General features: G+C 46.1%; 1 protein-coding gene across 2 annotated transcripts in view; it reads right to left on the minus strand.

The window, feature by feature from the left end:
* Positions 1 to 24,008, minus strand: part of IL1RAPL2 (interleukin 1 receptor accessory protein like 2) — a 349,653-nt gene that overhangs the window by 259,187 nt on the left and 66,458 nt on the right. For both annotated transcript variants that reach the window (XM_087727740.1, XM_087727739.1), the window contains exon 2: positions 21,528 to 21,628. In XM_087727740.1, the coding sequence (XP_087583866.1) occupies positions 21,528 to 21,609 (82 nt within the window). In that variant the 5' untranslated portion in view covers positions 21,610 to 21,628. The remainder of the gene's footprint in view (positions 1 to 21,527; positions 21,629 to 24,008) is intronic.

The following is a 24,008-nucleotide window of genomic DNA, read 5'->3' on the forward strand; positions in this document are numbered from 1 at the left end:
GCAACTCAAATGGGGAGTTTTGACTGTATCCAGTTTTGGTCACCACACCATAAAAAAGATGTGAAGAAAGAGTGCAGAGCAGAGCAACCAGGATGATTAGAGGACTGGAGATGAAAACGTATGGTGAATGGTTGCAGGAACTGGGCCTGGCTGGTCTAGTGAAGAGAAGGACCAGGGGAGACGGGATAGCAGCCTTCCAATACTTGAGGGGCTGCCCCAGAGAGGAGGGGGGGGGGTCAAGCTATTCTCCAAAGCACCCGAAGGCCAGGCAAGGAATAACAGATAACAGTCCTGCCTCTCTCAACCCACAGCCCAGTCTCAAACTTTCTAGGCGCGTCCATCGGCTTAAAAAAGACGATTTAGCTTAGCTTTTGTAAGGACCAGATTGCTATGGTAAATAAAGATGTTGAGACTCTTTCTAGAGTGCAGAGAAGAGCAACCAGGATGATTAGAGGACTGGAGACGAAAACGTATGGTGAATGGTTGAAGGATCTGTGCATGGCTGGTCTAGTGAAGGACCAGGGGAGACAGGAGAGCGTCTTCCAATATCTCAGGGGCTGCCGCAGAGAAGTGGGGAGGGAGATCAAGCTATTCTCCAAAGCACCCGAAGTCCAGACAAGGAATAATGGATGGAAACTGACCAAGGAGAGATTCAACCCTGAAATAAGGATGAACTTTCTGACAGCGAGAGATATGAACCCACGGAAGCTGCCTTCGGAAGTTGCGGGAGCTTCACCACCAGAAGCTTTCCAGAAGAGGCTGGACTGCCATCTGTCAGAAATAGTGTAGGGTCTCCTGATTGGGCAGTGGGTTGGACTAGATAACCTACAAGGTCCCTTCCAACTCTGTTAATCTGTTCATTTGTTAAGTGAATCACTGCAGTTGTTAAGTTAGTAACACGGTCATTAAGTGAATCTGGCCTTCCCATGGATTTTGCTGGTCAGATGGCCGCGAAAGAGCGTTCCCCTCCCCCTTTTCAAAGGATCCTTTCAAATCCTTTGCCATGTGTAGAAGAAGAGAGAGTGGGGGGAAATATTTGTCAAGCTAAGAGGCTCGGAGAGAGAGAGACGCAAACGGGTTCTGGGAACCAATCTTGGACTACTGAAAACCCTACATCAGGGGTCGGCAACCTTAAACACTCAAAGAGCCATTTGGACCCTTTTCCAACAGGACAAGAAAACACCGGGAGCCACAAAGGTCCTAACCGGAAGCCCCCTGTTCAGTTCTGGAGCCAACTGGAAGTCCTGTTCCCCCCCCCCCCCACCATAGAGTCTCCTCCTAGCACGGCATTCTTTTTCCTCTTCCTGTCCTAACTGAAACAGTTGTGGAACTGACCGGAAAACCCACCCCTTGCCATAGAGTCTCCTCCTGGAGCACTGTGCTTCCCCCCCCCACCCAAACCGGAAGCTTCTCTCAAAATTGTGGTGCCAACTAGCGACAGGGAGCCACAGGAGAGGGACGAAAGAGCCACGTGAGACTCCAGAGCCGCCGGTTGCTGACCCTTGCCCTGCAATCAAAGTAGAGAATCTCCGGCCTTCCAGATGTTGCTGACCTACAGCTTTCAGCCGACCGTGCCGGCTGATATTATTAGGTACGGTGGTAACAGCCACGTCTATGGGGAAACAAGCTGACCATCTGTATGTTAAACCAAGCAGTTCTCCAAGCAAAGGGCACCATCTGGGCTGTCTTCCTTTTTCAAAAACCCTCACTTTCAGCTCCTGTCCTCTGCGCTGAAACTCCCTTTATTCGATCACATAAAACAGAAGAGGCAGACGGGCTAAAAACTCGGAGAATCTGCACTTATTAAGAACGATTTAGTCTTCTGGGACTAGGTGAGTCGGTGGCCCACAGCGGGCTCCAATGGTTACTTACTTCCCCCCCCCCCCCAAAAAAAAAGAATTATGACCTTATATTGGGTAAAATTAAGTCCTAGCGTAGAGATTAACCTCCAGCCAGAAGGTGGAAGGCATTGGGAGAGGGAGATAATGCGATGGCCTTACACACACGATTGCTGTCAGGGAATCCTGAATTGCACGGTGGAGGCAGTAGCCAAACTGAAGCTGCCTGGGGGCCCTGAAGGGAGAGGAGAGTGATAATAAAACCCCCGTTGTTGTTGTTGTTGTCGTTTCCTCAGTGCATTCAATATATGGGATGCAATAAAGGACATTATTTACCCCTCAAAGTGAGAGCATCAGTAGACAAGGTCGACTTGGCGCTTCCATAAAGGCAAAGGTTCCCCTCACACACGTGTGCTTGTGGTTCCTGAGTCTAGGGGGCGATGGGGCTCATCTCAAAGCCAAAGAGCCAGCGCTGTCCAAAGACGCCTCCATTTGGGACCCCTTTGTGAGAGTCACCCCTTAGTCGCTGCTCGTGGTGCTTGCCAATAAAACAGACTCCGTTGAGTCTGTCCCCAAGACTCTGGTTCCATACTTAAGGGAGCATTTTACTCACAACATGCAAATGAAGCTAAGGGTTTAAAATCTAAACCGAGTTCCCTGAAACCGCCATGCTGTAAATGTCAACCTATGTGGGGAGAGGATGTTGCTTTCGATCAGGGCTGTCCAACCTTTGCTATTTGAAAACTTCTGGATTTCAACTACCAGAATTCCCCAGCCAGCAACACCTCTGATTTAGACATAGGAGCTAATCTGTCCATTAGAACAGAATAGAGTAGGGTAGGGTAGGGCAGGATAGGAGAGTTGGGAGGGACCTTGGAGGCCTTCTAGTCCAACCCTCAGCTTAGACAGGAAACCCTACACCACTTCAGACAAATGGTTATCCAACATCTTCTTTAAAACCTCCAGTGTTGGAGCATTCACAACTTCTGGAGGCCAGTTGTTCCACTGATTAATTGTTCTCACTGTCAGGAAATTTCTCCTCAGTTCTAAGTTGCTTCTCTCCTTGATTAGTTTCCACCCTTGGCTTCTCATCCTGCTTTCTGGTGTTTTGGGGAATAGGTGGACCCCCCCCCCCTTCTTTGTGTCAACCCCTGAGATATTGGAAGACTGCTATCATGTCTCCCCTGGTCCTCCTTTTCATTAAGCTGGACATTCCCAGTTCCAGCAACCATTGACTTTATCCAAGTCAAAACTGCATTTGATTCTTCGGGGGTTTGTTGTCACCTGGCTGGATTCACAGGCTGTGAGAGACCCACGTCCTACAAAACCACGTTGAGCTTCTCCACAAACTGAGATCAGAATAACAGAACAGCATCAACAACATCAATAAGAACAAGAGTGGCACCAGGGGTGGGATTCAGCCAGTTCAGGTGAACCAGATGTTAATTTTAATCTGGTTCGCTGAACTGAGGACAGGCAGGCTCCACCCCACCCAGCCCTTCCCCTCCCAGGAGTCTCCAAGCGGCCCATTTTGGATGCCAGGTAAATGCAGGGCTTGTGCGGAGGCTCGGGGGGGGGGGGGGGGGGGGGCAAAAAATGGTCCTACAGGAAGTACTGGAAATCCAGAAACGGACCTGTCTCCAGAGCCCGGGGGAGGCTGTTTTCGCCCTCCCAGAGGCTCAAGGAAAGCCTCCGTAGCCCGGGGAGGGCAAAAGCACAGGGCCCCCTGCCGTGGTGCAGGAAGCCGACTAGGCCACACACACCCCCAGCAACCGGGCACAGAACCGGTCGCTACCATTTTTCAACACCCGTCCCCCCCCGAGTAACACCCATAATAAGAATAACCTCAAGAGATTGTACCCCCCCTGTGCAATCATTTTAAAAGAAAGTGGGGGACTCTCTTCTTTTTTAGTTAAGATTAACACATTGTGTGTGTGTGGGGGGGGGGAGATTAGCATACTAACACCACTAAATAACGGAAAAGCTTTGTTAATTTGCAAGATTACATTTGGAATGTACGTCCCGCCCCCAGAGACTCTTTATAGCACATCTCTTTGCAAAGGGATTTAATTACTGTAACGGCTCGTGAATGAATATTTAACTCTGCAGATTACTAACTATCAAGGATACGGCAGAGCAGGTGCTCCGAAGCCAAGTGCTCTTGCGCTGCCCCTTTGCCCCCCCCCCCCCCGAAAACGGCTGTGAAATCTCTTCCATTCAGGGCCGTTTCACACGTAAGGCTCGCTTCATTTTACACGAGGTTTTCTTTTTCTCAGCAGAACAAAACAAATGGCTTAATCCCACGAGGAGGCACACTTTAAAAACTGGAATTTGGCACTCGCTTTTCCCCACTTTTTTTTTAACCTAGAGGCAGAAAGAAAGAAAGAAAGAAAGAAAACCGTAATGGAATTTCACAGCGCCCAGTCAAGAGGGTTTCCGTTGAAATCGGGCGTGGGGCGCTTCGACTGCAGAGGCTTTTTTGAAAAGGGGAGTCGTAGATAGGAGATGTAAAGCGAAGGGAGTCGGCCGGTTTCCCTTTCGCAAGAAATGGGCCAATTCAGATGAAACAATACCTGACGGTCCAAAATGAGAGGCAAAAATGAGAATGGGGAAAAAAGCCACAAGTCACAGCCAGAGGAATGGAAGCTTGGACCAAAAATCAGACTAGAGATCGTAGACTGGGGAAGAAGAGTACCCCATTTTCTGACGAGGAGAACAATGAACTGGAATGGAACAGCTTCCCTTCAGAAATTGTGGGAACTCCGTCACTGGAGGGGTTTTTTTTTAATTAAAAAAAAAAAGGTTGGGCAACCATTTGTTTCCGGGATGGAGTAAGGACTCCTGCCTTGGACAAGGGATTGGACTAGAAGACCTCCAAGGTCCCTTCCAATCCTAGGATTCTATGAACCAAGCTCACATGTGGAGCAAAGCTATAGATTGCTTAAACATAGTTTGCTGCCGCTGGTTCAGACCAGTTTGCCCAAACTGGTAGTTCCGAGTACTGGTTGGCCCTGCCCACCCGCCCCGATCCTATCCAGCCCTAGATACCTCACTTCCCAGCTCGCTCGCCCCGTAGCCAAGCTGATTTGAGCGCCTCTCCTGTTCTACTAACCGTGGCTGGCCTAGCAGGTGTGCAAGAAGACACCCCCATCGGAAAACCCTTGTGGTCAGCGTTCCAACAGATGCCCTAATTACATCATGAGCCACCGCTGATTAGGAGCTTCATGTCGGCACATTCCCAAGTGAAGCCAGCTCTGACCCCACGCAATTTACGGCCCCAATCATGACCCTGTTTTCCCCGCTCTCCCCAGGGTGTGTCCTCAATCACATTTGCCAACAGTGCAATTTCACGGTTTGTAGAGATCACTCACCTCCGGCCACTGTGAGTAACCCTGGGAGACAGCCTTGAGAGAGATAAGTCTGGAATGTGCATCTGTCTTTTGCTACCGTGCCATTTCATCAATTTCCCATCCCCCCTTTCCTATGGCAACTCAAGAGCAGGCCAGGGGTGCTTTGTGAGTTGACACGTGTTTTAGGTGTTGCATGCAAGTGCGGAAGGGCACACTAAGCAGGCGGGCATACAGGCGCACATTTTTGGTGAATTGGTTGTTGAAATATGTGCAGCCCACCTCTGAATAAACTATGAATTCACACAGACTGAATTTGATGTGACTGAATTCACACTGAACACTAAACCATAAATCATGGTTTACTAACAAAAAGACTAAGTTCACACAACTCGGGAAAGGAAAACCAACCCACACCCAGGTGTACCAGCATGCACGCTTAAAAGCAACACATAGAACTGGGAACCGGGGGGAGAGGCAAAATGTCACGTCACACCGGTTCCAAGTAAACTTGTTCTTCAGACAAAAAATAATGGATGGAAACTGATCAAGGAGAGATTCAACCTGGAAATAAGGAGAAATTTTCTGACAGGGAGAGCAATCAACCCATGGAACAGAAGTTGCCTTCAGAAGTTGTGGGAGCTTTATGACTGGAAGCTTTCAAGAAGAGACTGGACTGCCATATGTCGGAAATGGTGTAGGGCCTCCTGCTTGGGCTGGGGGTGGGGGGTGTTGGACTGGATGACCTACAAGGTCCCTTCCAACTCTGTTAATCTGTTAAATGTAAAATACACATTTATCTTATCTTTGTTTGCTATTTACAGCAATCTTCTAACTCACAAGGCAAGAATTGCCCTTTAAGTCATTACGATTTTCACAGAGAGTTGTTCTCTTGATAGCTACGAAGGCCGAGGCCTGGTGCTTACACAGAAAGAGCCTTCATTTTAACATCAATTTAAAGCCCCCGCCCCCCCCCCCAAAATACAGCAGCCCTATACAAACAAAATCACCTCCAGGACCACAATCAAAAGCCGGTAATTCAAACTCCAATAAACGTTAAGAGGAGAAAAGAGCTAACTTTGCCTTCGGATAGTGTAGGTGACATAACAAATAACTGGAATAATTACAGAAAAAGAATTCTGGAGATACAAGCCTGGTCTGCAGGTGCCAAGCTCCACACGGTGCCAAAAAACCCACAATAATCCAGGAATTGCTCCAATGTCCAATTAGCTACGGCTCTTAACGAAGCAAACGCCATGCAATTTAGCACAGGGTTTCTGTCGCTTTCTAGGCATCAAGGTTTACTTCTGGGTACTTAAACAAAGCTATTCTCACCAAGAAGGGAAACCGAGGGAAAGACCTCAAGAAGAACTGAAAGAGGGACCTTCTGAAGACCTGGAGAAGATCTGGAGAAGCTTCTTGGATGAGAAGCAGAACAGAAATGTTGGGCTCAATTGTGGTCCTAAGTCAAGGACTGTCTGTGCTTTAGAACTCTGTCCTGGCTCCCGGCTTCTCGCACCTGACACTATCACCAGGGGGAAGATGGGAAACCAGCGCCCCAATTCCACCTTCACCATCCCCAAATTCTCTGCATGAGGTTTATAGATGTATAGATTAACAGAGTTGGAAGGGACCTGGTAGGTCATCTAGTCCAACCCTCTGCCCAAGCAGGAGAGCCTACATAATTTCCGACAGATAGCAGCCCAGTCTCTTCTTGAAAGCCTCCGGTGATGAAGCTCCCACAACTTCCGAAGGCAACTTCTGTTCCATGGGTTGACTGTTTCTGTCAGAAAATTTCTCTTTATTTCTAGGTTGAATCTCTCCTTGTTTAGTTTCCATCCATTATTCCTTGTCTGGTCTTCAGGTGCCTTGGAAAACAGCTTGACCCCCTTCTTCCTCTCTGTGGCAGCCCCTCAAATATTGGAAGGCTGCTCTCCTGTCTCCCCTGGTCCTTCTCTTCCCTAGACCAGCCAGGCCCAGTTCCTGGAACTGTCCTTCAGTCCCCTCATCATCCTGGCTGCTCTTCTCTGCACTCTCTAGAGTTTCAACATCTTTTTTTATAGTGTGGGGACCAAAACTGGATGCAGCCAAAACTCCCCATTTGAGGTCCATTGTCGGTCTTTCTTGCCCGAAGGACCAAGTTGGGACATCTTTTTTACAGTGTGGTGACCAAAGACCAGGTGGATGTCTTCTCCACAAATGAGCCTTTCAACTCCCCTTTTGCAAAACGGGCATTGCAATGGATGTGACGGTGATGGGGGGAGGACGGAGGCAGCTTTCCTGACGACTTTGACTGCATTTCATAAAGATGTTTACGTGAAGCTCTTCTCGGTTTTAAGGCAGGAAAGAGTATTTCCTTCCAGCTGGCGGGGCAGTCTTGCCCTCAGGAGTGCCGGAGGTATAATATACTTGCAAGAAGTCAGCTCCCCTTTAAGGGCCATATTGTTTGCGTGAAGGTTGAGCATTATTACTGGTGTAATTATGGGGATAATTTAGTGCTCACGCTGTGCTTTCCAACCGGGAGCTCTAAAAGGTAATTTTCAACTCCTTAAATTTTGTTTAGGTTGTTAGGAAATATTTTTAGACCCAGAAGAGGGGATTTTATTTTTGCATAGGCTAATAGCCCCTTAAGGATGGGCTGCTGAAAAACATCATCAATCTGGCATGGAAGGATGCAAAAAGGAAAAAGGAGGGAAGCGAAACTGGGCTGCGATTCTCTTTAATGGGGACTGATTTTGAGGGTTATTAGGAGGATCTTCAAGCAAATGAAGGTTTTTTGCCAGGATAAGATGTCCAAGCTCAAAGCCCACAACCAAGGCCACCACTTATCACAGGGGTTCATTGAGGGCCGCATCAGGTTGTGTTTGACCTCGAGGGGGGGGGGGTTGGCCAGAGTGGGCGTGGCCAGCACTCCTGCCAGGGGTCCCTGTGGTGACCCAAGCCCTCTGCCAGCCAAAACGGAATTTGGGAGGGCTGCCCACCGTTTTCACTGGCAGAGGCACCGTGGGCCGGTCCTTCGCTGTTTCCAGGACAGCCCCACAGGCCAGATCTAAGCACCCCGTGGGCCGGATCCGCCGCCCCCCCCCCCCCGGGCCTTGAGTTTGACACCCCTGCTCTACGCAGAACTCCCCTGTTGCTTTTGCAACAATCACAGTCAGGAGAACTGCCTCACTTAGCAACAGGGGGTTTGGGTTCCATTGCGGCCCTAAGCCAAGAAGTTCCTGTCCTTTTCTTAGGCTGGATTAACAATTGCTTCCAACACAATCAGAACAGAGCTGGAAGCGACCTTGGAGGTCTTCTAGTCCAGCCCCCTGCTCGAGCAGGAGATCCTATAGCATTTCAGACAAGTGATTGTCCAGTCTCTTCTTAGTGCAGGCACAAGGCCTAATAGAAAAGCAGCTGTACCTCAGAGCTGAACTACATCTTACATCGCAGCCACACGAACCGTGTAGTCCCCTAGCTGGACACCAATATCCAGCAATTGCCTCACCCTCCTATTTAATCCTCTTCAACTAGGCAGCGGCTCCTGTGAGCCTGGTGGCAGAATTCTCGTTTGCTAAAGCCAGAGGTCCCCTTACAGCTGGACCAAGGCATGTGCAAACGGATAGGAGAAAGAAACAAGCAGGAAAGAGATTAATTGCTCAACACCCTGAAGGAAAAGCATAATTCTATAAGTAATGGGCTGCTGAGTCATAATTAATAAGAATTGCATTGACCTACATAAAATCCTTCATTGGTGCCATTAAACTAGGAATGTATATTCTAGAGTGGGGGGGGGATGTAATGCTATGTGAGAATTACCTTGAGAGATTGGGGAGGGGTAAATCAATGAGGAAGAGAAAGGGAGGGGAGGGGAGGAGGGGAAGGGAAGGGTAAATCAATGAGGAAGAGAAAGGGAGGGGAGGAGAGGGGCAAATCAATGAAGAAGGGGAGAGGAGGGGAGGGGAGGAGGGGAAGGGTAAATCAATGAAGAAGACAAGGGAAGACGGGGGGAAGGGAAGGTTCAGAGAAGAGAGGACGTAGCCCACAGCTGCGTAATGGGCAAAGAAGGGAACCTCTGTAAAAGAGATGGGGGGGGGGTATCTGCAATTCAGTTAATGGAGCCTTACAATAAAGTAGAATTAGCCGATTGGGTTTTGCCTTTGGGTCTACCTAGGAAGACTGACAGAGGTTGCTGTTGCTGGTTGTTGATTCCCCCCCCCCCCCTTTGCAGGAAATCTGAATTTCCTCCCTAATTCCACAGATGTCCTTCTGAAGGCAGAACCGGCATCTTAACTGCCGCTTGCAGCCATTGTTCATCCCAGATTTCATTTTATGGCTTTGGAAGATTTCCTCGGAGCATCGACTGCACGTATCGTTTCAATCTTGTCGGCTTTTGTTCTGGAAAAGCCAACCCAATACCCTAAGGTTGGAGCGGATCTTCAGGAAGAAAGGTTAAATTACACTGCAGGCTTGGGGAGAATTAAAATCATCTCCTTTTAGTGCTTCTTCTAGCGGGCTGCGCAGAGGATGAGCATCTCAGAGCATGCCAGGATAGCATCGTCAGGGACAGACGCGGCTTCGGAGCAAATCATACCCACAAATCAAACCCTCGAAATTAATGTGGTTTAAAGAAAGCAAAGCCATGTTTCCAACAGGAACAGAAAAATGAAATCGGATAGAAAACTGAGCTGGACCTTCTCTAGGAAGGAGAGGGAGGAAAACCTGGAGAAATTGCTGACTGATATTCCTCCACGTTTGGGGCTAATGTGGGTCAGGTAGCATGTGCTGTGGCAAAACAAACTCTAGTTTTACATCCGGCCATTCACTCTGGAGCTCAAGGAAGTATCGAGATGGCGACCAGCCCTTCGGGAGAACCGCAAACAAGAAGGATGTGCTCAGAAGTGTCCACTAACTTTCAGGGTAGACTTAGATGAGGGAATAGGAGGGAAACTTACCAAATTGTGGGTGATGCTAAGCTGGCAGGAATAGCCGATACCCTAGAAGTTAGGATCTTCACAGACTTGAACCCTGGGCCCTACCTACAGGAGTGGGCTTCAAAAATTTTAGCAACGGTTCTCTGCCCGATTGTTGGGTGGGCGGGGCCAGCCTGCGTGAGATTTGCGGGTTCTCCGAACTGGGCAGATTCTTACCTAGAGGTTCTCCCCAACCCATGAGGACCCTCAGCAGCCCCCCCCCCCCCGGCCTCTCTAACAAAATGAAATTCAATGTAGGGAAAAGTAAAGTTTTACACTTAGGCAAGAAAAACCCAAAGGACACATATAGACTGGGTGAAACCAGGCTTAAGAGCAGGGACTGGGAGTCTTAGTGGACGACCAGTTAAATATCAGCCAACAGTGTGCGGGGGGGGGGGCAGCCAAAAAAGCCAACGCAATCCTAAGTTGCATTAACAGAGGGATACAATCAAGATCAAGGGACATACTAACACCACTCTATAAAGCCCTAGTAAGGTCACACCTGGAATAACTGCATCCAGTTTTGGTCACCACACTATAAAAAAGATGCTGAGACTTTAGAAAGGGTGCAGAGAAGAGCAACGAGGAGGATGAGGGAATTGGAGGCTGAAACATAACGATGAACGGTTCCAGGAACTGGGCATGGCTAATCTAGGGAAGAGAAGGACCAGGGGAGACTGGATAGCCGTCTTCCAATATTTGAGGGGCTGCCACAGAGAGGAAGGGGAGGGTCAAGCTATTCTCCAAGGCATCCGAAGGGCAGAGAAGGAATAATGGATGGAAACTGAACAAGGAAGAGATTCAACTTGGAAATAAGGAGACATTTCTTGACAGTAAGAGCCATCAATCCATGGAACAGAAGTTGCCTTCAGAAATTGTGAGAGCTTCATAACTGGAAGCTTTCAAGAAGAGACTGGACTGCCATCTGTCAGAAATGGTGCAGGGTCTCCTGCCTGGCTGGGAGGTTGGACTAGATGACCTTCAAGGTCCCTTCCAACTCTTAATCTGAGTCTCGGTCCGTGTAAGGTGTGAGGCTGCATTAACCTTCCTTCCTTGTAAAATAAAAATAGAAAACTCTCTTTTTTAATGTTTAACTGCCCTGACACCAGCAATTCCACACACGGCCATGATGGAATTGCCCTCTGGATCTACCAGGTCCCCTGTTAGGATCCCCAAGACCAAACTGAGTGCAAAAAAAAAAGGTTCATTTTTTTCCCCACCCAAAGATTTAAGAGCCCACCAGCTGACTTCGATCATCCGGGCCCACGTCTGGAGAGTCACCAGTTCACCCTAAGTAGAAGAGGTGACATTTGTCAAACCTTTAAACGAGGAGAAGGGATCCAAGGCAGGATTTCTTGAAATGAGCTTTTTATTATTATTATTATTATTATTATTATTATTATTATTATTATTATTATTATTATTATTATTATTATTATTATTATTATTTGTAGTGCTGGTGCACCTGGAGACCAATTCCCAGAGAGCTAGAACTGTGTAAGCCAAGCCGTGAGCAGGAGGAAGTGATGTTTGCTTATAACTCAAAAAGTCGAGTCTAGAGATTTTTTCTTCTATCATCGGGAGCTTAAACAGAGATGTTCCACTTTAGTGACTCCAGAGATTTCGAGGTAGGACTTTGGGTTTTTTATAAACCTGTTTAATTATTTGCCAAAGAATCCAGAATGATTTAAAACTTTAGAAGTGACAGGTGAAGAATCAAGCAAACCTTTCCTGTAGAAAACCCCCCAATAGGATTGCTTGGAGAGATCGTAGCTGCTGCTCTGCATTTTGGGGTTTTTTTTTTAAACGCAACTTTTGTACGAAAAAGATATTTCAAAGCAAAATTCTACAGGAGGATCATTTGTTGAAGAACGGCTGATTTCTCAGCCCTAAATAAATCTCCTGGCTACTTCCCCCCCCCCCCCCAGTAACTTCATCAATTTAATTTTTTGTTTCACCAGAGAATCTGAACCATTTGGGGGGAAAAAAACATTCTATAAACTCGGCAGGAAAAGTAGAATGAGGAAATCACCACTAAATTCTGAAATTATTGTTAATTTATGTTATCGCCATTGAGTTACCTACTACTCTCCGTATTTGGTGATCGTCGATTGATTGATGGACGAATCAAATTTATAAGCTTTGAGCAGTTTACACCTAGGGAGAGAGAGACAGACAGAGAGAAGAGATGGGAGGAAGGAAAAAAAGAGAGAAAGAGACTGAGACAGACAGATGGACAGAGACAGAGAGAGATAGAGAGGAGAGAGAGGGGAAGGAAGAAAAGAGAGAGAGATGAGAGGGAGAGAGAAGAGAGAGAGTGGAGAGCGGGAGGAGGAGGAGAGAGAGAGAGATGAGAAAGTGGGGAGAGGGGGAGGAGAAAGAAAGAGAAGAGGGCAAGGGAGAAAAAGGAGAGAGAAAGAGAGAGAGAGAAGGGTGAGAGAGAGGGAGAGGTGAGATAAAGTCTTTGAATCAGTCTTGATCTCTGGAAATTACTTACACAACCCCTACTGTTTTCTTGGCAAGATTTCAAAAGTGGTTTGCCATTGCTTGCTTCCTGGGGCTGAGAGCCTGTGAATGGCCACCCAGCTGGCTTGGTGTCTAGGCCAAGACTAGAACTGACAGTCTTCTGGTTTCTAACCTGATGCTTTCATTATGACACCAACCCTGGCTCTCTCTGTATCATGGGTCTCCAAATTTGGCAAATTTAAGACTTGTGGACTTCAACCCCCAGAATACCCCAGCCAAGTGGCTGGGGAATTCTGGGAGTTGAAGTCCTAGAAGTCTTAAAGAGACCACGTTTGGAGACTTTGCTCTATATAATCTATATATGAAACCATATAACAGATACAACTTTGGGTCTATCATATACCCATAATGGCGACAGTGCGTACAAATGTCTACCCTATCCACTTTCAATGCAACTTTCATGGTTTGCCACGGTGACCATGAGTCACAGGTAAATCACAGTTTGATTTCAAAGAGACAGCCTGAGAAATCCATCCAAGGAAAGTGACATTACTCGGCATTCCACGCTTATAGTCTTTGCAGCAATTAAATTCCACTGAGGAAAAATGTAAAATTCTGCAGTTAAGTGCCATCAATCAACTTACTGACTCAATTGCAATTCACACCCTCCCCCCCCCCAAAAAAAAAGGCCCTCAGTGCCTTAACTGAACACAGCCAGACGCATGAAGCAGTTGTTGGGTGGGGAATTAACACATCTCTATTAATGGAAAGGTGACTTCCTTAACCCAGGAAAGGACATAATTCTCTTTGGGACTTCAGTTGGTTCAGAGCTACAGTCCGATACCAGTTCTGGGCTCCATATTGTCAAAAGATCTGAAATAAGCTGAACCATACAGTTTCAATCAATCAGGAGCAGCATCAAGGTAGACAACACAGTGGTACTGTGGCCCAGAGGTGGAGCTCTCGCCTCACAATCAGGGGGCTGTTCGCTGGATCCTCAATAGAAGCAGATATTTCTCTCTCTGTGCACAATGAGAATATATCTGCTGGGGGGGGGGAACTCCTCATTGGCGACAGGAAGGGCATCTGGCCAGTAAACACTCAGCTCCATTCAGTCGCCCAGACTCCACCTGGCAAGGGATTATGGGGTCATTAAAAGAAGATGATCAAGGTATACAGCGTAGGTCTCAAAAAAATCAGAAGACTTACAATTTCTTTAGCGGCCATTCAAAGTTACAATGGCACTGGGGGGGGGGGGAAATGACTTATGATCAGTTTTCACATTTAGGAATGTTGTAGCATCGCCGTGGTAGCACAATCAAAATCCAGACACTTGGGAACTGGTTCATATTTATGATGGTTGCAGTGTCCTGGGGGGGGTGTCACGTGATCCCCTTTTGTGACCTTCGGAGAAGGTCAAGGAAGAATCCAAATTCACTTAACAACCGTGTTACTAATTTAACAACTGCAGTGATTTCACTTAACACTGCGGCAAGCAAGGTCGTAAAACAGGGCAAGATTCACTAAATCCCTGTCTTGTTTTCCGATAGCAATTTTGGGCTCAGTTGCGGGAGTAAGTCAAGGACTACTAGCTGTATCGTCATTCCAGAGAACAATGCTTGCTTTAAAGCCATCTTCAAATACGAAGGCAAGGCAACCTCATTCTGTGTTGATCGGAAAGGAAGAACCTGAAATCAGCAGAGAAGTAACATGTTGGCTGGGTATTAGAGGAAATGTAATAAGGCGAGGGCGCACAGATCTTTCCCAGTCGTTTCAAAGGTCGTTGGCGGAACCAAGATCGAAATTCATCTTCCCTTCCTTCTAGGAAAACAAATGGCTTCCTTCCCAGCTGATTGAAGACTCGGTACCCCTTCTCCCTCTTCGTCCCGGGTTGCTCAACCCCATTACATCATCACCGGAGAAAGACCACACTGTTTGTGAGTGCGACACCCAGTCAACACAAGTGGCCTTTACAAAGGCCCCTCCGGGCACTCTCTGTCATGACTCGCAAAGCCTCACATTGTCTTCTGGTGAAGTCATCCTTCTCTAAGCGAAGGCAAGCGCGTTTTGTCCCACGGAGGCACAGAGAGCCACACAAAAGGGCAGCCAGGGACAGTCCATCCCGAGAACATCGCAGAACATCGCTTTTTCTTTTTACAAAGTTAGTGGAGCCAGAGAGTTCTCCAAGCCTGTGTTGTTGTTGTTGTTGTTAGTTGCAAAGTCATGTCTGGCCCATCGTGACCCAATGGGCCACGTTCCTCCAGGCCTTCCTTAGGCAGCCCCAAAGGCCCCTCATTTGAACCCTACAAATATTCTCCTTCGTTGATGCAGCAGACAGTCTCACCCTTTAGATCTTCATGAAGAGTTCCCACTTAGAGTACCTTCTGCTCCTAGATTCATTAGAAAGGTCACCTTGATGTCTGGTTTACCCTCCATTCCTCCACTTAGTGGTTGGGGTGGCACTGCTTGTAGGGTTTGGAAACTATGGGCTGGAGCTGCTAAGCCCAACCATTTCACAGTGACTTCTTCTCCATTTTCATTATCATCTTCTTCTTCTTCTTCTTCTTTTTCATCATCATCATCTTCATCTTCATCTTCATCATCTTTATCATCATCATCTTTATCATCATCATCTACCTCTGCTTCCTGATCTGAGTCCTGTCAACACAGACTCCCAAGCTTCATGATCTCCTGTTCTGTTCTAAGAGCCAAGGTGGCGCAGTGGTTAAATGCAGCACTGCAGGCTACTGCTAGATCAGCAGGTCAGCGGTTCAAATCTCACCGGCTCAGGGTTGACTCAGCCTTCCATCCTTCCGAGGTGGGTAAAATGAGGACCCAGATTGTTGGGGGCAATATGCTGACTCTCTGTAAACCGCTTAGAGAGGCATGAAAGGCCTATGAAGCGGTATATAAGTCTACTGCTATTGCTATATTCTGGCATTTAGAAAAGCTGAGAGTAGCCTTGGAGGTCTTCTAGTCCAACCTCCTGCTCAAGCAGGAGACCCTGGATGATACATATAGATTAACAGAGTTAGACGGGATCTTGCAGGTCATCTAGTCCAACCCCCCACCCAAGCAGGAGACCCTACACCATTTCTAACAGACGGCAGTCCAATCTCTTCTTGAAAGTCTCCATGGGTTGATTGTTCTCCCTGACAGGAACTTCCTCCTTATTTCCAGGTTCAATCTCTCCCGGATCAGCTTCCATCCGTTATTCCTTGTCTGGCCTTCAGGTGCCTTGGAAAATAGCTTGACCCTATGCCATTCCAGCCAAATGGCTATCCGACATCTTCTTGGAAACCTCAAGTGATAGAGCACCCACAACTTCTGGAGGCAAGTCATTCCACTGGTTAATTATTCTCACTGTCAGGAAATTTCCCCTTTATTCTAGGCTGGATGTCTTCCACCTATTATGTTTTGTCTTCACCTCAGGTGTTTTGGATCAAAACCCCCCCCCCCAACACACACACACTTCTCTGTGACAGCTCCTCAAGTATTGGAAGACTTTCCAATTTCCATTTTCCTCCTTCTCACCCCCAAAAAAGAAGAAGTCAGAGTGGACATGACAGATGCTACATTATCTGGGCAGTAAGATTATACATGAAGATCTTTAGGGTGTGTGTTCTGTTAAGATACAACCTGTTATGCCGTAAAATGACTTCTACTGTACAGTGCAGTGGAGTTGCCATGGTAACGACTTCACAGTACTCCACAAGGGGGCTCCCTCTGGTAAGGGAGGAAATCCAACATTAGAAATTACATTTGGTACGGACATTCCCCCCCTAAAAACAAATACCTCGGCAACGCCGGGTTATCGGCTAGTATCCAAATAAAGGATCTGTTAGAGACATCATTTTCTTCCAACAAGTTTTGCAAGAATTGGGTTGAAGCATTTTGGGTTGGATTCACGGCTGACCTTGGCAGAGGTTTCATTTCTGGCCTTTTGTGAGGATCAATGATTATATAATCTGAATTTGGTTTCCTTTGCTTCAGCAGTACTTAAAACCTCCTGGGCTTTTTTTCTTGAAATATTTCAGGATTGCTTAGGCCCAGCTAAAAATGCAAGACATTTTCTAAAAAAACCTTTTGGAAAAGGTTTAGGATTATCCTAGAAAGGAGACGCCATTGTCTCCTCTTCCCTCTCAAGAGAATATCAGGGCATCGTTTCTTAAATTGCTACTGTTTACTTGCTGGTTTTTAATTTATAATTTCATGTATAATTTATTTATAGACCTTTAGCCCCCTTTTCAAATTTTCAAAGAACCCGTTCCAGAACAGGGAGCAATTAAAAGCAATGTTGGGATGCATTTAAAGCAATTAAAAAAATAATAATAATCTCATGCTTACCTTTAGAAATAACACATTTAAAAACTAACCACTCTTTAAAAAAAAAAATGAAATGCATTCCTTCACCCCTTCTTTGGATGTCAGCTGGCTCAATTAACACCAGAAAACAGTTACTGCCAATAAGAAAATTAATTGAGTAACTAAAGGTAGAATCAAGTTAAACAAAACATGAAGAAATACAGTTGGTCTCTCCAAAATCTTTCTCAAACTGTTTTGCAATTGAACTTCTTCATTGTATCATAAAATGGATAGATGTGTTTGCCTGCCTCACTCTCTCTCTCTCTCTCCCTCCCTCCTTCCTCTGTCTCCTCTCTCTTTCTCTTCTCTCTTTCTTTCTCTTCTCTCTCTCTCTTCTCTTCTCTCTCTCTCCCTTCCTCCTCCTTTCTCCTATTCTCTCTCTCCCCCTCCCTTCTTTCTTCTCCCTTCTCTCTCTCCCTTCCTCCCTCCCTTCTCCCTCTTTCTCCTCTTGTTTCTCCTCTCTCTCTTTCCCTCCTCCGTTCTCTCTCACACACTTCCTCCCTCCCTTTCTCCTCTCTCTTCTTCTCTTCTCTCTCCTTCTCCTCTCTTTCTCTCTCTTTCTCTCTCTTTCTTCTCTTTCTCCTCTCTCTCCATCTCTCTCTTTCTTGTACTGCAGTTCATTGATGCCCATTTAATGATGCCACTAAACAATGAAGCGATTAGATTGGCTGGAAAGAAGCCACATTCAGCAAGGCTCTGCCCATCTGCCACCGAGACCATCATGCACAGCATCTCCAGATAAGATCAGCAATTATTAAGATGGGGATTTTTTTTTTAAAAAAAAAGGTGGTTTGATAAATTAAACTCCTTTTTCTCATCTGGATTGGGGGGGGGGATCAATTTCAGCCTTTTAACTGGTAGCACAAATGATCCCTTTTCCATTCCTCCTGCCTTTTGATTGCCAACCCAGGATTTGACATGTCAGGGGGCAGCCATCCCCTCCCTTTTCCAGCTATTGAACAATTTGGAGGCAAGACGTCCGTATGCTGGATCTTTCTATTTTAAAAAAAAGGACGCCCGTTAGTTCGGCTTCGGGTAGACGTTTTAAAGTCTGGGAAGCCGAGAAAAAAAATCCATTTAACACATCAGGATTGAAAGGAATGTCAATGGCTTTGCTTTAGATATTAGCCTTGTTTTTAAACAAATGTGGTTTTTTTAGGGGAGGAGGAAATCTACCACCTGGTTACTGTACAAAGTTTACCTGGATCGATGGATGCAAGGCATTATCGATCGAATGCATGAAAAGTGAAACCATGTTTAGGCATATGATAAGGATTCAGGGCGTTGGTGTCAGGAGCCAGGATAAAATTAACAGAATAACAGAGTTGGAAAGGAGCTTGGAGGCCTTCCAGTCCAACCCTCTGCTCAAGCAGGAGACCCTGCACCATTCTAGGCAAAGTATGGTCCCATCTCTTCTTAAAAGCCTCCAGTGTTGGATCCCCCCATGACCTCTGGGGTCACGTTGTTCCACTGAGGAATTGCTATGACTGTCAGGAGATTTCTCCTTAGTTCTCGGTTGCTTCTCTCCTTGATTAGTTTCCACCCATTGCTTCTTGTCCTGCCCTCAGGTGCTTTAGAAAATAGGCTGCCCCCCCCCCCGCCCCTCTTCTAGCAGTGACAGCAGTCTTCCAATATCTCAGGGGCTGCCCCGAAGAAGAGAGGGTCAACCTATTCTCCAAAGCACCTGAGGGCAGGACAAGAAGCAATGGGTGGAAACCCATCAAGGAGAGATTACCCCCAAACAGGAAACCTACCCATCCATGTGCCTAAAACCTATGAACATCCAAAATTGAGATACTCAACCCTGCTGTATGACATCTTTGGTAAAAATCAACTACACAAAAAATATTATAGCAAACTCAAAATGCACAATGCTTCTTCACCCTTTAAAAAAATTGCATTTCACCAAAGTCATTAAACACACACACACACACACACACCTCTCTCTCTCTCTTCTCTCTTTTTCTCTCTCCTTCTCCTCTCTTTCTTCTCTTCTCTCTGTCTCCTCTCTCTTCCCTCTCTCTCTTTCACCTCTCTCTCTTCTCTCTCTCTTCTCTCTCGTACTGCAGTTCACAGATGCCCACTTAATGATGCCACTAAACAATGAGGCAATTATATTGGCTGGAAAGGAGCCACAGTTAAAATAGCACAGTTCCAAATTACAATGTAAAAATAGCCCAAGATTGGCAGCTCAGAGAAATAAGGGGCCTAAATCAATGAGGCCTGGACCACCCTGGTTAGCACCTTGGTGAGGAGGAAGGAGACCTTATGGGTGGTTCCCTCACTTGAAGGAGCAGATCCAGGAACAAAGACAAGGGTTGAAGCTTCAACCACATAACCTCAACCTCGGAACATCCCAGAAAGGTGTCGCCACTATCAGGCAGGAAAGCAATTCACCCAATGGCACCAACCTCCAAGGTCGAAAGAGCTTAGCCACCCCCCCCCCCAATTCTCCTCAATACTTACCATTCTTTCTTTCTCATTAACCAGCAGCAGAGGCTGACGACATAAGGAAGAGTTTTCTGCTGTTTCTGCAGGAAACCTTCGGCCTGAAGCAGGGCTGAAATTGCCCCAACCGGTAGGAAAAAGAAAAAAAAGAAAGTTCCGGGGACCAGCTGCGTGACGATCAGCTCTACCTGACTGTCTCTGAGGTTCCCGCTTGTTGCAGGGGGCATTTTGTGTGAAGTCCAGCTGCCTTTACATTGTGTGTGAGTCAGTTGTGCATCTTTTGTGTTATTTTTGTGTAAAGTGTGATAGTTGGTTTTTGAGCTCTCTGTGACTCTGTGAGGTTCCCGCTTGTTGCAGGGGGCATTTTGTGTGAAGTCCAGCTGCTTTTACATTGTGCGTGAGTCAGTTGTGTAGCCACACCCATCCGGTCACATGACCGCCCAGCCGCGCCCACGGGGCCAGTAGGGAAAGTTTTTGAACTTCACCGGGGGCCTCAGGGTCACAAATGGGAGAAATGAAATGTATCCCTGGTATCCCCCTTTCCTGCCCTGTCTCATCAGCCTTGCTTCAATTGCTCATTCAGATTCGTGGTCTCAGACCTACCTCTGGCTTTATTCTTTACGGACACACTTCTGAAACATTTGAAATTGCCTGCGTTATTCTGGGCCCTGGATGATCTCAGTGGCTTTCTCTTCTCTGCAGTACATTTCGTGCCCCCTAACCACGGTTTATGTTTTGGTGGCGCTGGCTGAATGGACATTTGGTCTGGGTAGATGGAGTAGCAATTGCTGAAGTTCCTATCTGTATAAAATGGAAACGCCACCAACTGCTAGGAAACACAGCTCGCTTATTACGATTTGATGATAATCTGGACTGAATTGTTTCCCTTTTATGTCCGACGACTTCCCAAAAGAGTCAGATATATTGGCAAAAAGACTGAGATCCGTTTTCTAGAAGTATTCAAGAAAGCAACACTAAATGGCCCTTAAGCCAAGAAGCAAAACGGCGAGTTCTTCGGTGGAGGTACAAACATTTAGAATTACTAACTGTTTGCATGTAATATTTTCCTTGCAATTTATACCTTTTCTGCTGCTCGCAAATCAACCAACCTAGGATTGGAACAAACCCCAGATATCCGTGTGGAATTCTGCACTTAAATATCTCCCTGGACAAAGCATATCAATTCATTGCTGAGACCTTTAAATCTTCAAGGATATTGTACAAAGTAAAAGCCCATTATGGTATAATTTCTTATAAAGTTTAAAAAAACCTGAAGCCCTCTTTTGAAAAGGACATGCTTTCTAAAGATTGCACTTACTTTTGGATTTTAAAACAAGGGGGGCAGAAGGTAACAGTGGAAAATAAAAAGCAAGGAACCTCTCGTTAGATTAATCCTAACATCAGTTTCAATTAACATACCAATACCACGAAGAATCATGAATGCACAGAACACATAATACACCGAATACGTAGAATAGAATGCATAGAATACGGAACACAGAACATTCTTTCATAGTAAAGGTAACCCTTGGTTTATGACCATTACTGTTGGAATTCAGAATTTCCATCGCAAAGCAAAGAGGTTGATCAGTGAGTCAGACCTGATTCTACAACATTTTTTGCCATGTTTTTAAGCAAATCAGTGCAGTTCAGTGAATCACATGATTATTCATTGAAATCAGCTTCCCCGGCTGATTTGGCTCGTCAGAAGCCATCTGGAAGGTTGCAAATGGGGATCAAGTGATCCCAGGAATCTCCTTCCACGTCTATTGCCAAGCGTCCAAATTTTGATCGCAGGAGCTTGGAGATGTTGTGATAGTCATAAGTGTGAGGAACAACCATAAGTTCCTTTTTTTAGTGCTAGTGTAACTCGGAACGGTCAGGAAACATATGGCTATAACTCAAGGACTATCTCTATAGAACAACTGGCTTCTTTTGATCTCAGGCCTGAAACCACCGACGCTACGGAACTTATCCCAAGTCACAAGATTTCAACCTTCACTAAATTGCACCACTCAATAGAGCCAACCAAACAGAAGCCACTCATCCTCCAAAAGAATCCAATCGTTTCCAAAGATTATTGGAAATAAACGTCTGAATTCACTTACCTGAATTTCTCTTGGATACCAGCTTCATGCTTCTGCAGAGGACCACAAAAACTGCAAAGGCCAAGAGACGAGCAGGCTTCATCTTCTACTCCCTTTGGCAGCTGAAATGCATACAGATGTTGTTAAGTCCTAACCCAACTCTCCCCCAGATGTGTATTTCTGCACGTTATTCACTTTCGAGCCTCCCTGCAAACCCTTTGTGGTGCAACGGCTTTAACAGGACTCGGGGAGTCCAAATATTTACATCCCAGAACATTCCTGTCCCTGGCAATGGAAGGGGATGCTTGTAAGCTCAGGGTTGGACGGGGGGCTCCTTGGTGCTCTCTGAGCTGGGTGGTTTTCTTGCAGACCCAACTAGGTGACATCGTCCATGGGAGGAGGAGGAGGAGGAAGAGGAGGAGGAGGAGGAGGAGGAGGAGGAGGAGGAGGAGGAGGAGAGCCTACCCGGAGGAGAGCCTTCTCGGTGGCTGCTCCGACCCTCTGGAACGAACTCCCCGTGGAGATCCGGACCCTCACCACCCTCCAGTCCTTCCGCGCCGCCCTTAAAATCTGGCTGTCCCGGCTGGCCTGGGGCTAAAGACCCTAACCCCACTCGAATTGTATGACTGTTGTGTTCTTAAATGATGTAGTGTCTCCATGTTGTAAATTGTTTGTCTTCCCCCCCCCCTTTTGAACTGTGAGCCGCCCTGAGTCCCCCCAGGGAAAAGGGCGGCATACAAATAAAGTGAAAATGAAAAAAATGAAAAATGAAAAGGAGGAGGAGGAGGAGGAGGAGGAAGAATGTGAGGTCCTTGGTGCTCTCTGAGCTTGGTGGTTTCCGTGCAGGCCTTTCATGACCCAGGTAGATAACACCATCAGTGGGGGGGGGGGAAGAGGAGGGGGGGAGGAGACTGTGAGGTCCTTGGTGCTCTCTGAGCTTGGTGGTTTTCTTGCAGCCGTTTCATGACCCAACTAGATAACATCATCAGTGCCAGGTTAGGAAACCACACGATGCCTCCATAAAGTCTTCAGAAGTCAAACTCGACTTTAGTGCAAAGAGAACAAAGGGAAAGAAGGGGACGGAATAGCATGTCACGAAAGCTATTCAACAAGAGATAATGAAGACATTAATATGCCAGGAAGAGTTTCTTAACCTTTTTTTTTTTTTGAAGATTCAAATCCCAGCTCAAGTGGGGCCACCTTGACAAGAGGGGAAAGTGAGGGTTTTTTAAAAAAAACAGACAGATAAAGTAATTGAACTAAATCTTCTAACAGATAATTGTGATTATGAAGTTACGCTGGATGATTTTCAAGTGGATCTCCACAAATTACTTTCCCCACTTCGCACTCTTCAGTCAAAAAGTAGTAACAGCTTCTGGTTCTGTGGTCTATTAATGCCTCTTCCTGGGTCCTCCCAACAGTTATATTTAAGTGGCAGAAAATGAAACTTTTTTTAATTAAAAAAAGCAATTTATTCCCACTACGGTTTAAGCATTATGGAAACCGTCTTTATTGTTTTCAGCCAGAAACATCATTTGATACATGGGTGGCAACCGCACCGCTCGTGGCTAAACAAGGGGAGAGCTCTGCTTACAATAGATCTTGATATCAAGCTAAATCCATGTTTCAAATTAACAGTTATCACTTCAATTTTGTAAACGGGTTCACTAGCAAAGCCGTGAGTTCTGGAAACTCTGTACCCCCAAAAAATGCACCATGTAAGGACTTCTTTGCAAACAAACAAAACATTGAAATTGTACTTTTTTTGTTCGCAAGTTGGTCTAATGGGAGAAATGCACCTAGGGCACAACCTTTGGTGCTAAGTTTAAAAAAAAAAATTCTTGTCCTTGAAGAAATGTTTAAAAATTAAAAACATCTTAGCTTGGAAGAAAGTTAAAAACAAAATATAAGAATGAGATTAAAAACAAAAACAGTGACTTGTTCGTCCATATTTATTTATTTTTATCCTGCCTTTATTCTTTTTACAAATACCTCAAGGGGGTGAACATACATTTTCCTCCTCCTCTTTTCCCCAACACAACAACCCTGTGAGGTTGGGTTGAGCTGAGAGAAAGGGACTAGCCCAAAGTCACCAAACTGGCTTTCATGACTAAAGTGGAACTAGAACTCACCACCTCTTGGAGATTGGACCAAAGTCACTCAGCCGACTTTCATGCCTAAGGCAGGACTAGAACTCCCAGTCTCCTAGTGATTGACCCCAAATCACCTAGTGAGATTTCATGCCTAAGGCAGGACTAGAACTCCCAGTCTCCTAATGGTTGGCCCAAAATCACCCAACCGGCCTTCATGGCTAAGGGAGGACTTGGACTCATAGCCTCTTGCCTTAACCACCAGACCAAACTGTCTCCATATCCATATTCCCTCAATTGATATTGTAGGATTAGAACAAGGGAACCAAAATTATCAATAAACAAAAATTGCTCTCCGAGAAGAGAGCTTACAATATTGACGGTTCTTTGTGTGTTAAAAAATAAATAAATC

The sequence above is a fragment of the Thamnophis sirtalis genome, unplaced genomic scaffold (assembly GCF_051295495.1).
Source record: "Thamnophis sirtalis isolate CommonGarterSnake01/CBP01778 unplaced genomic scaffold, rThaSir2_p1.2 scaffold_13, whole genome shotgun sequence".
Taxonomy (NCBI): Eukaryota; Metazoa; Chordata; class Lepidosauria; order Squamata; family Natricidae; genus Thamnophis; species Thamnophis sirtalis.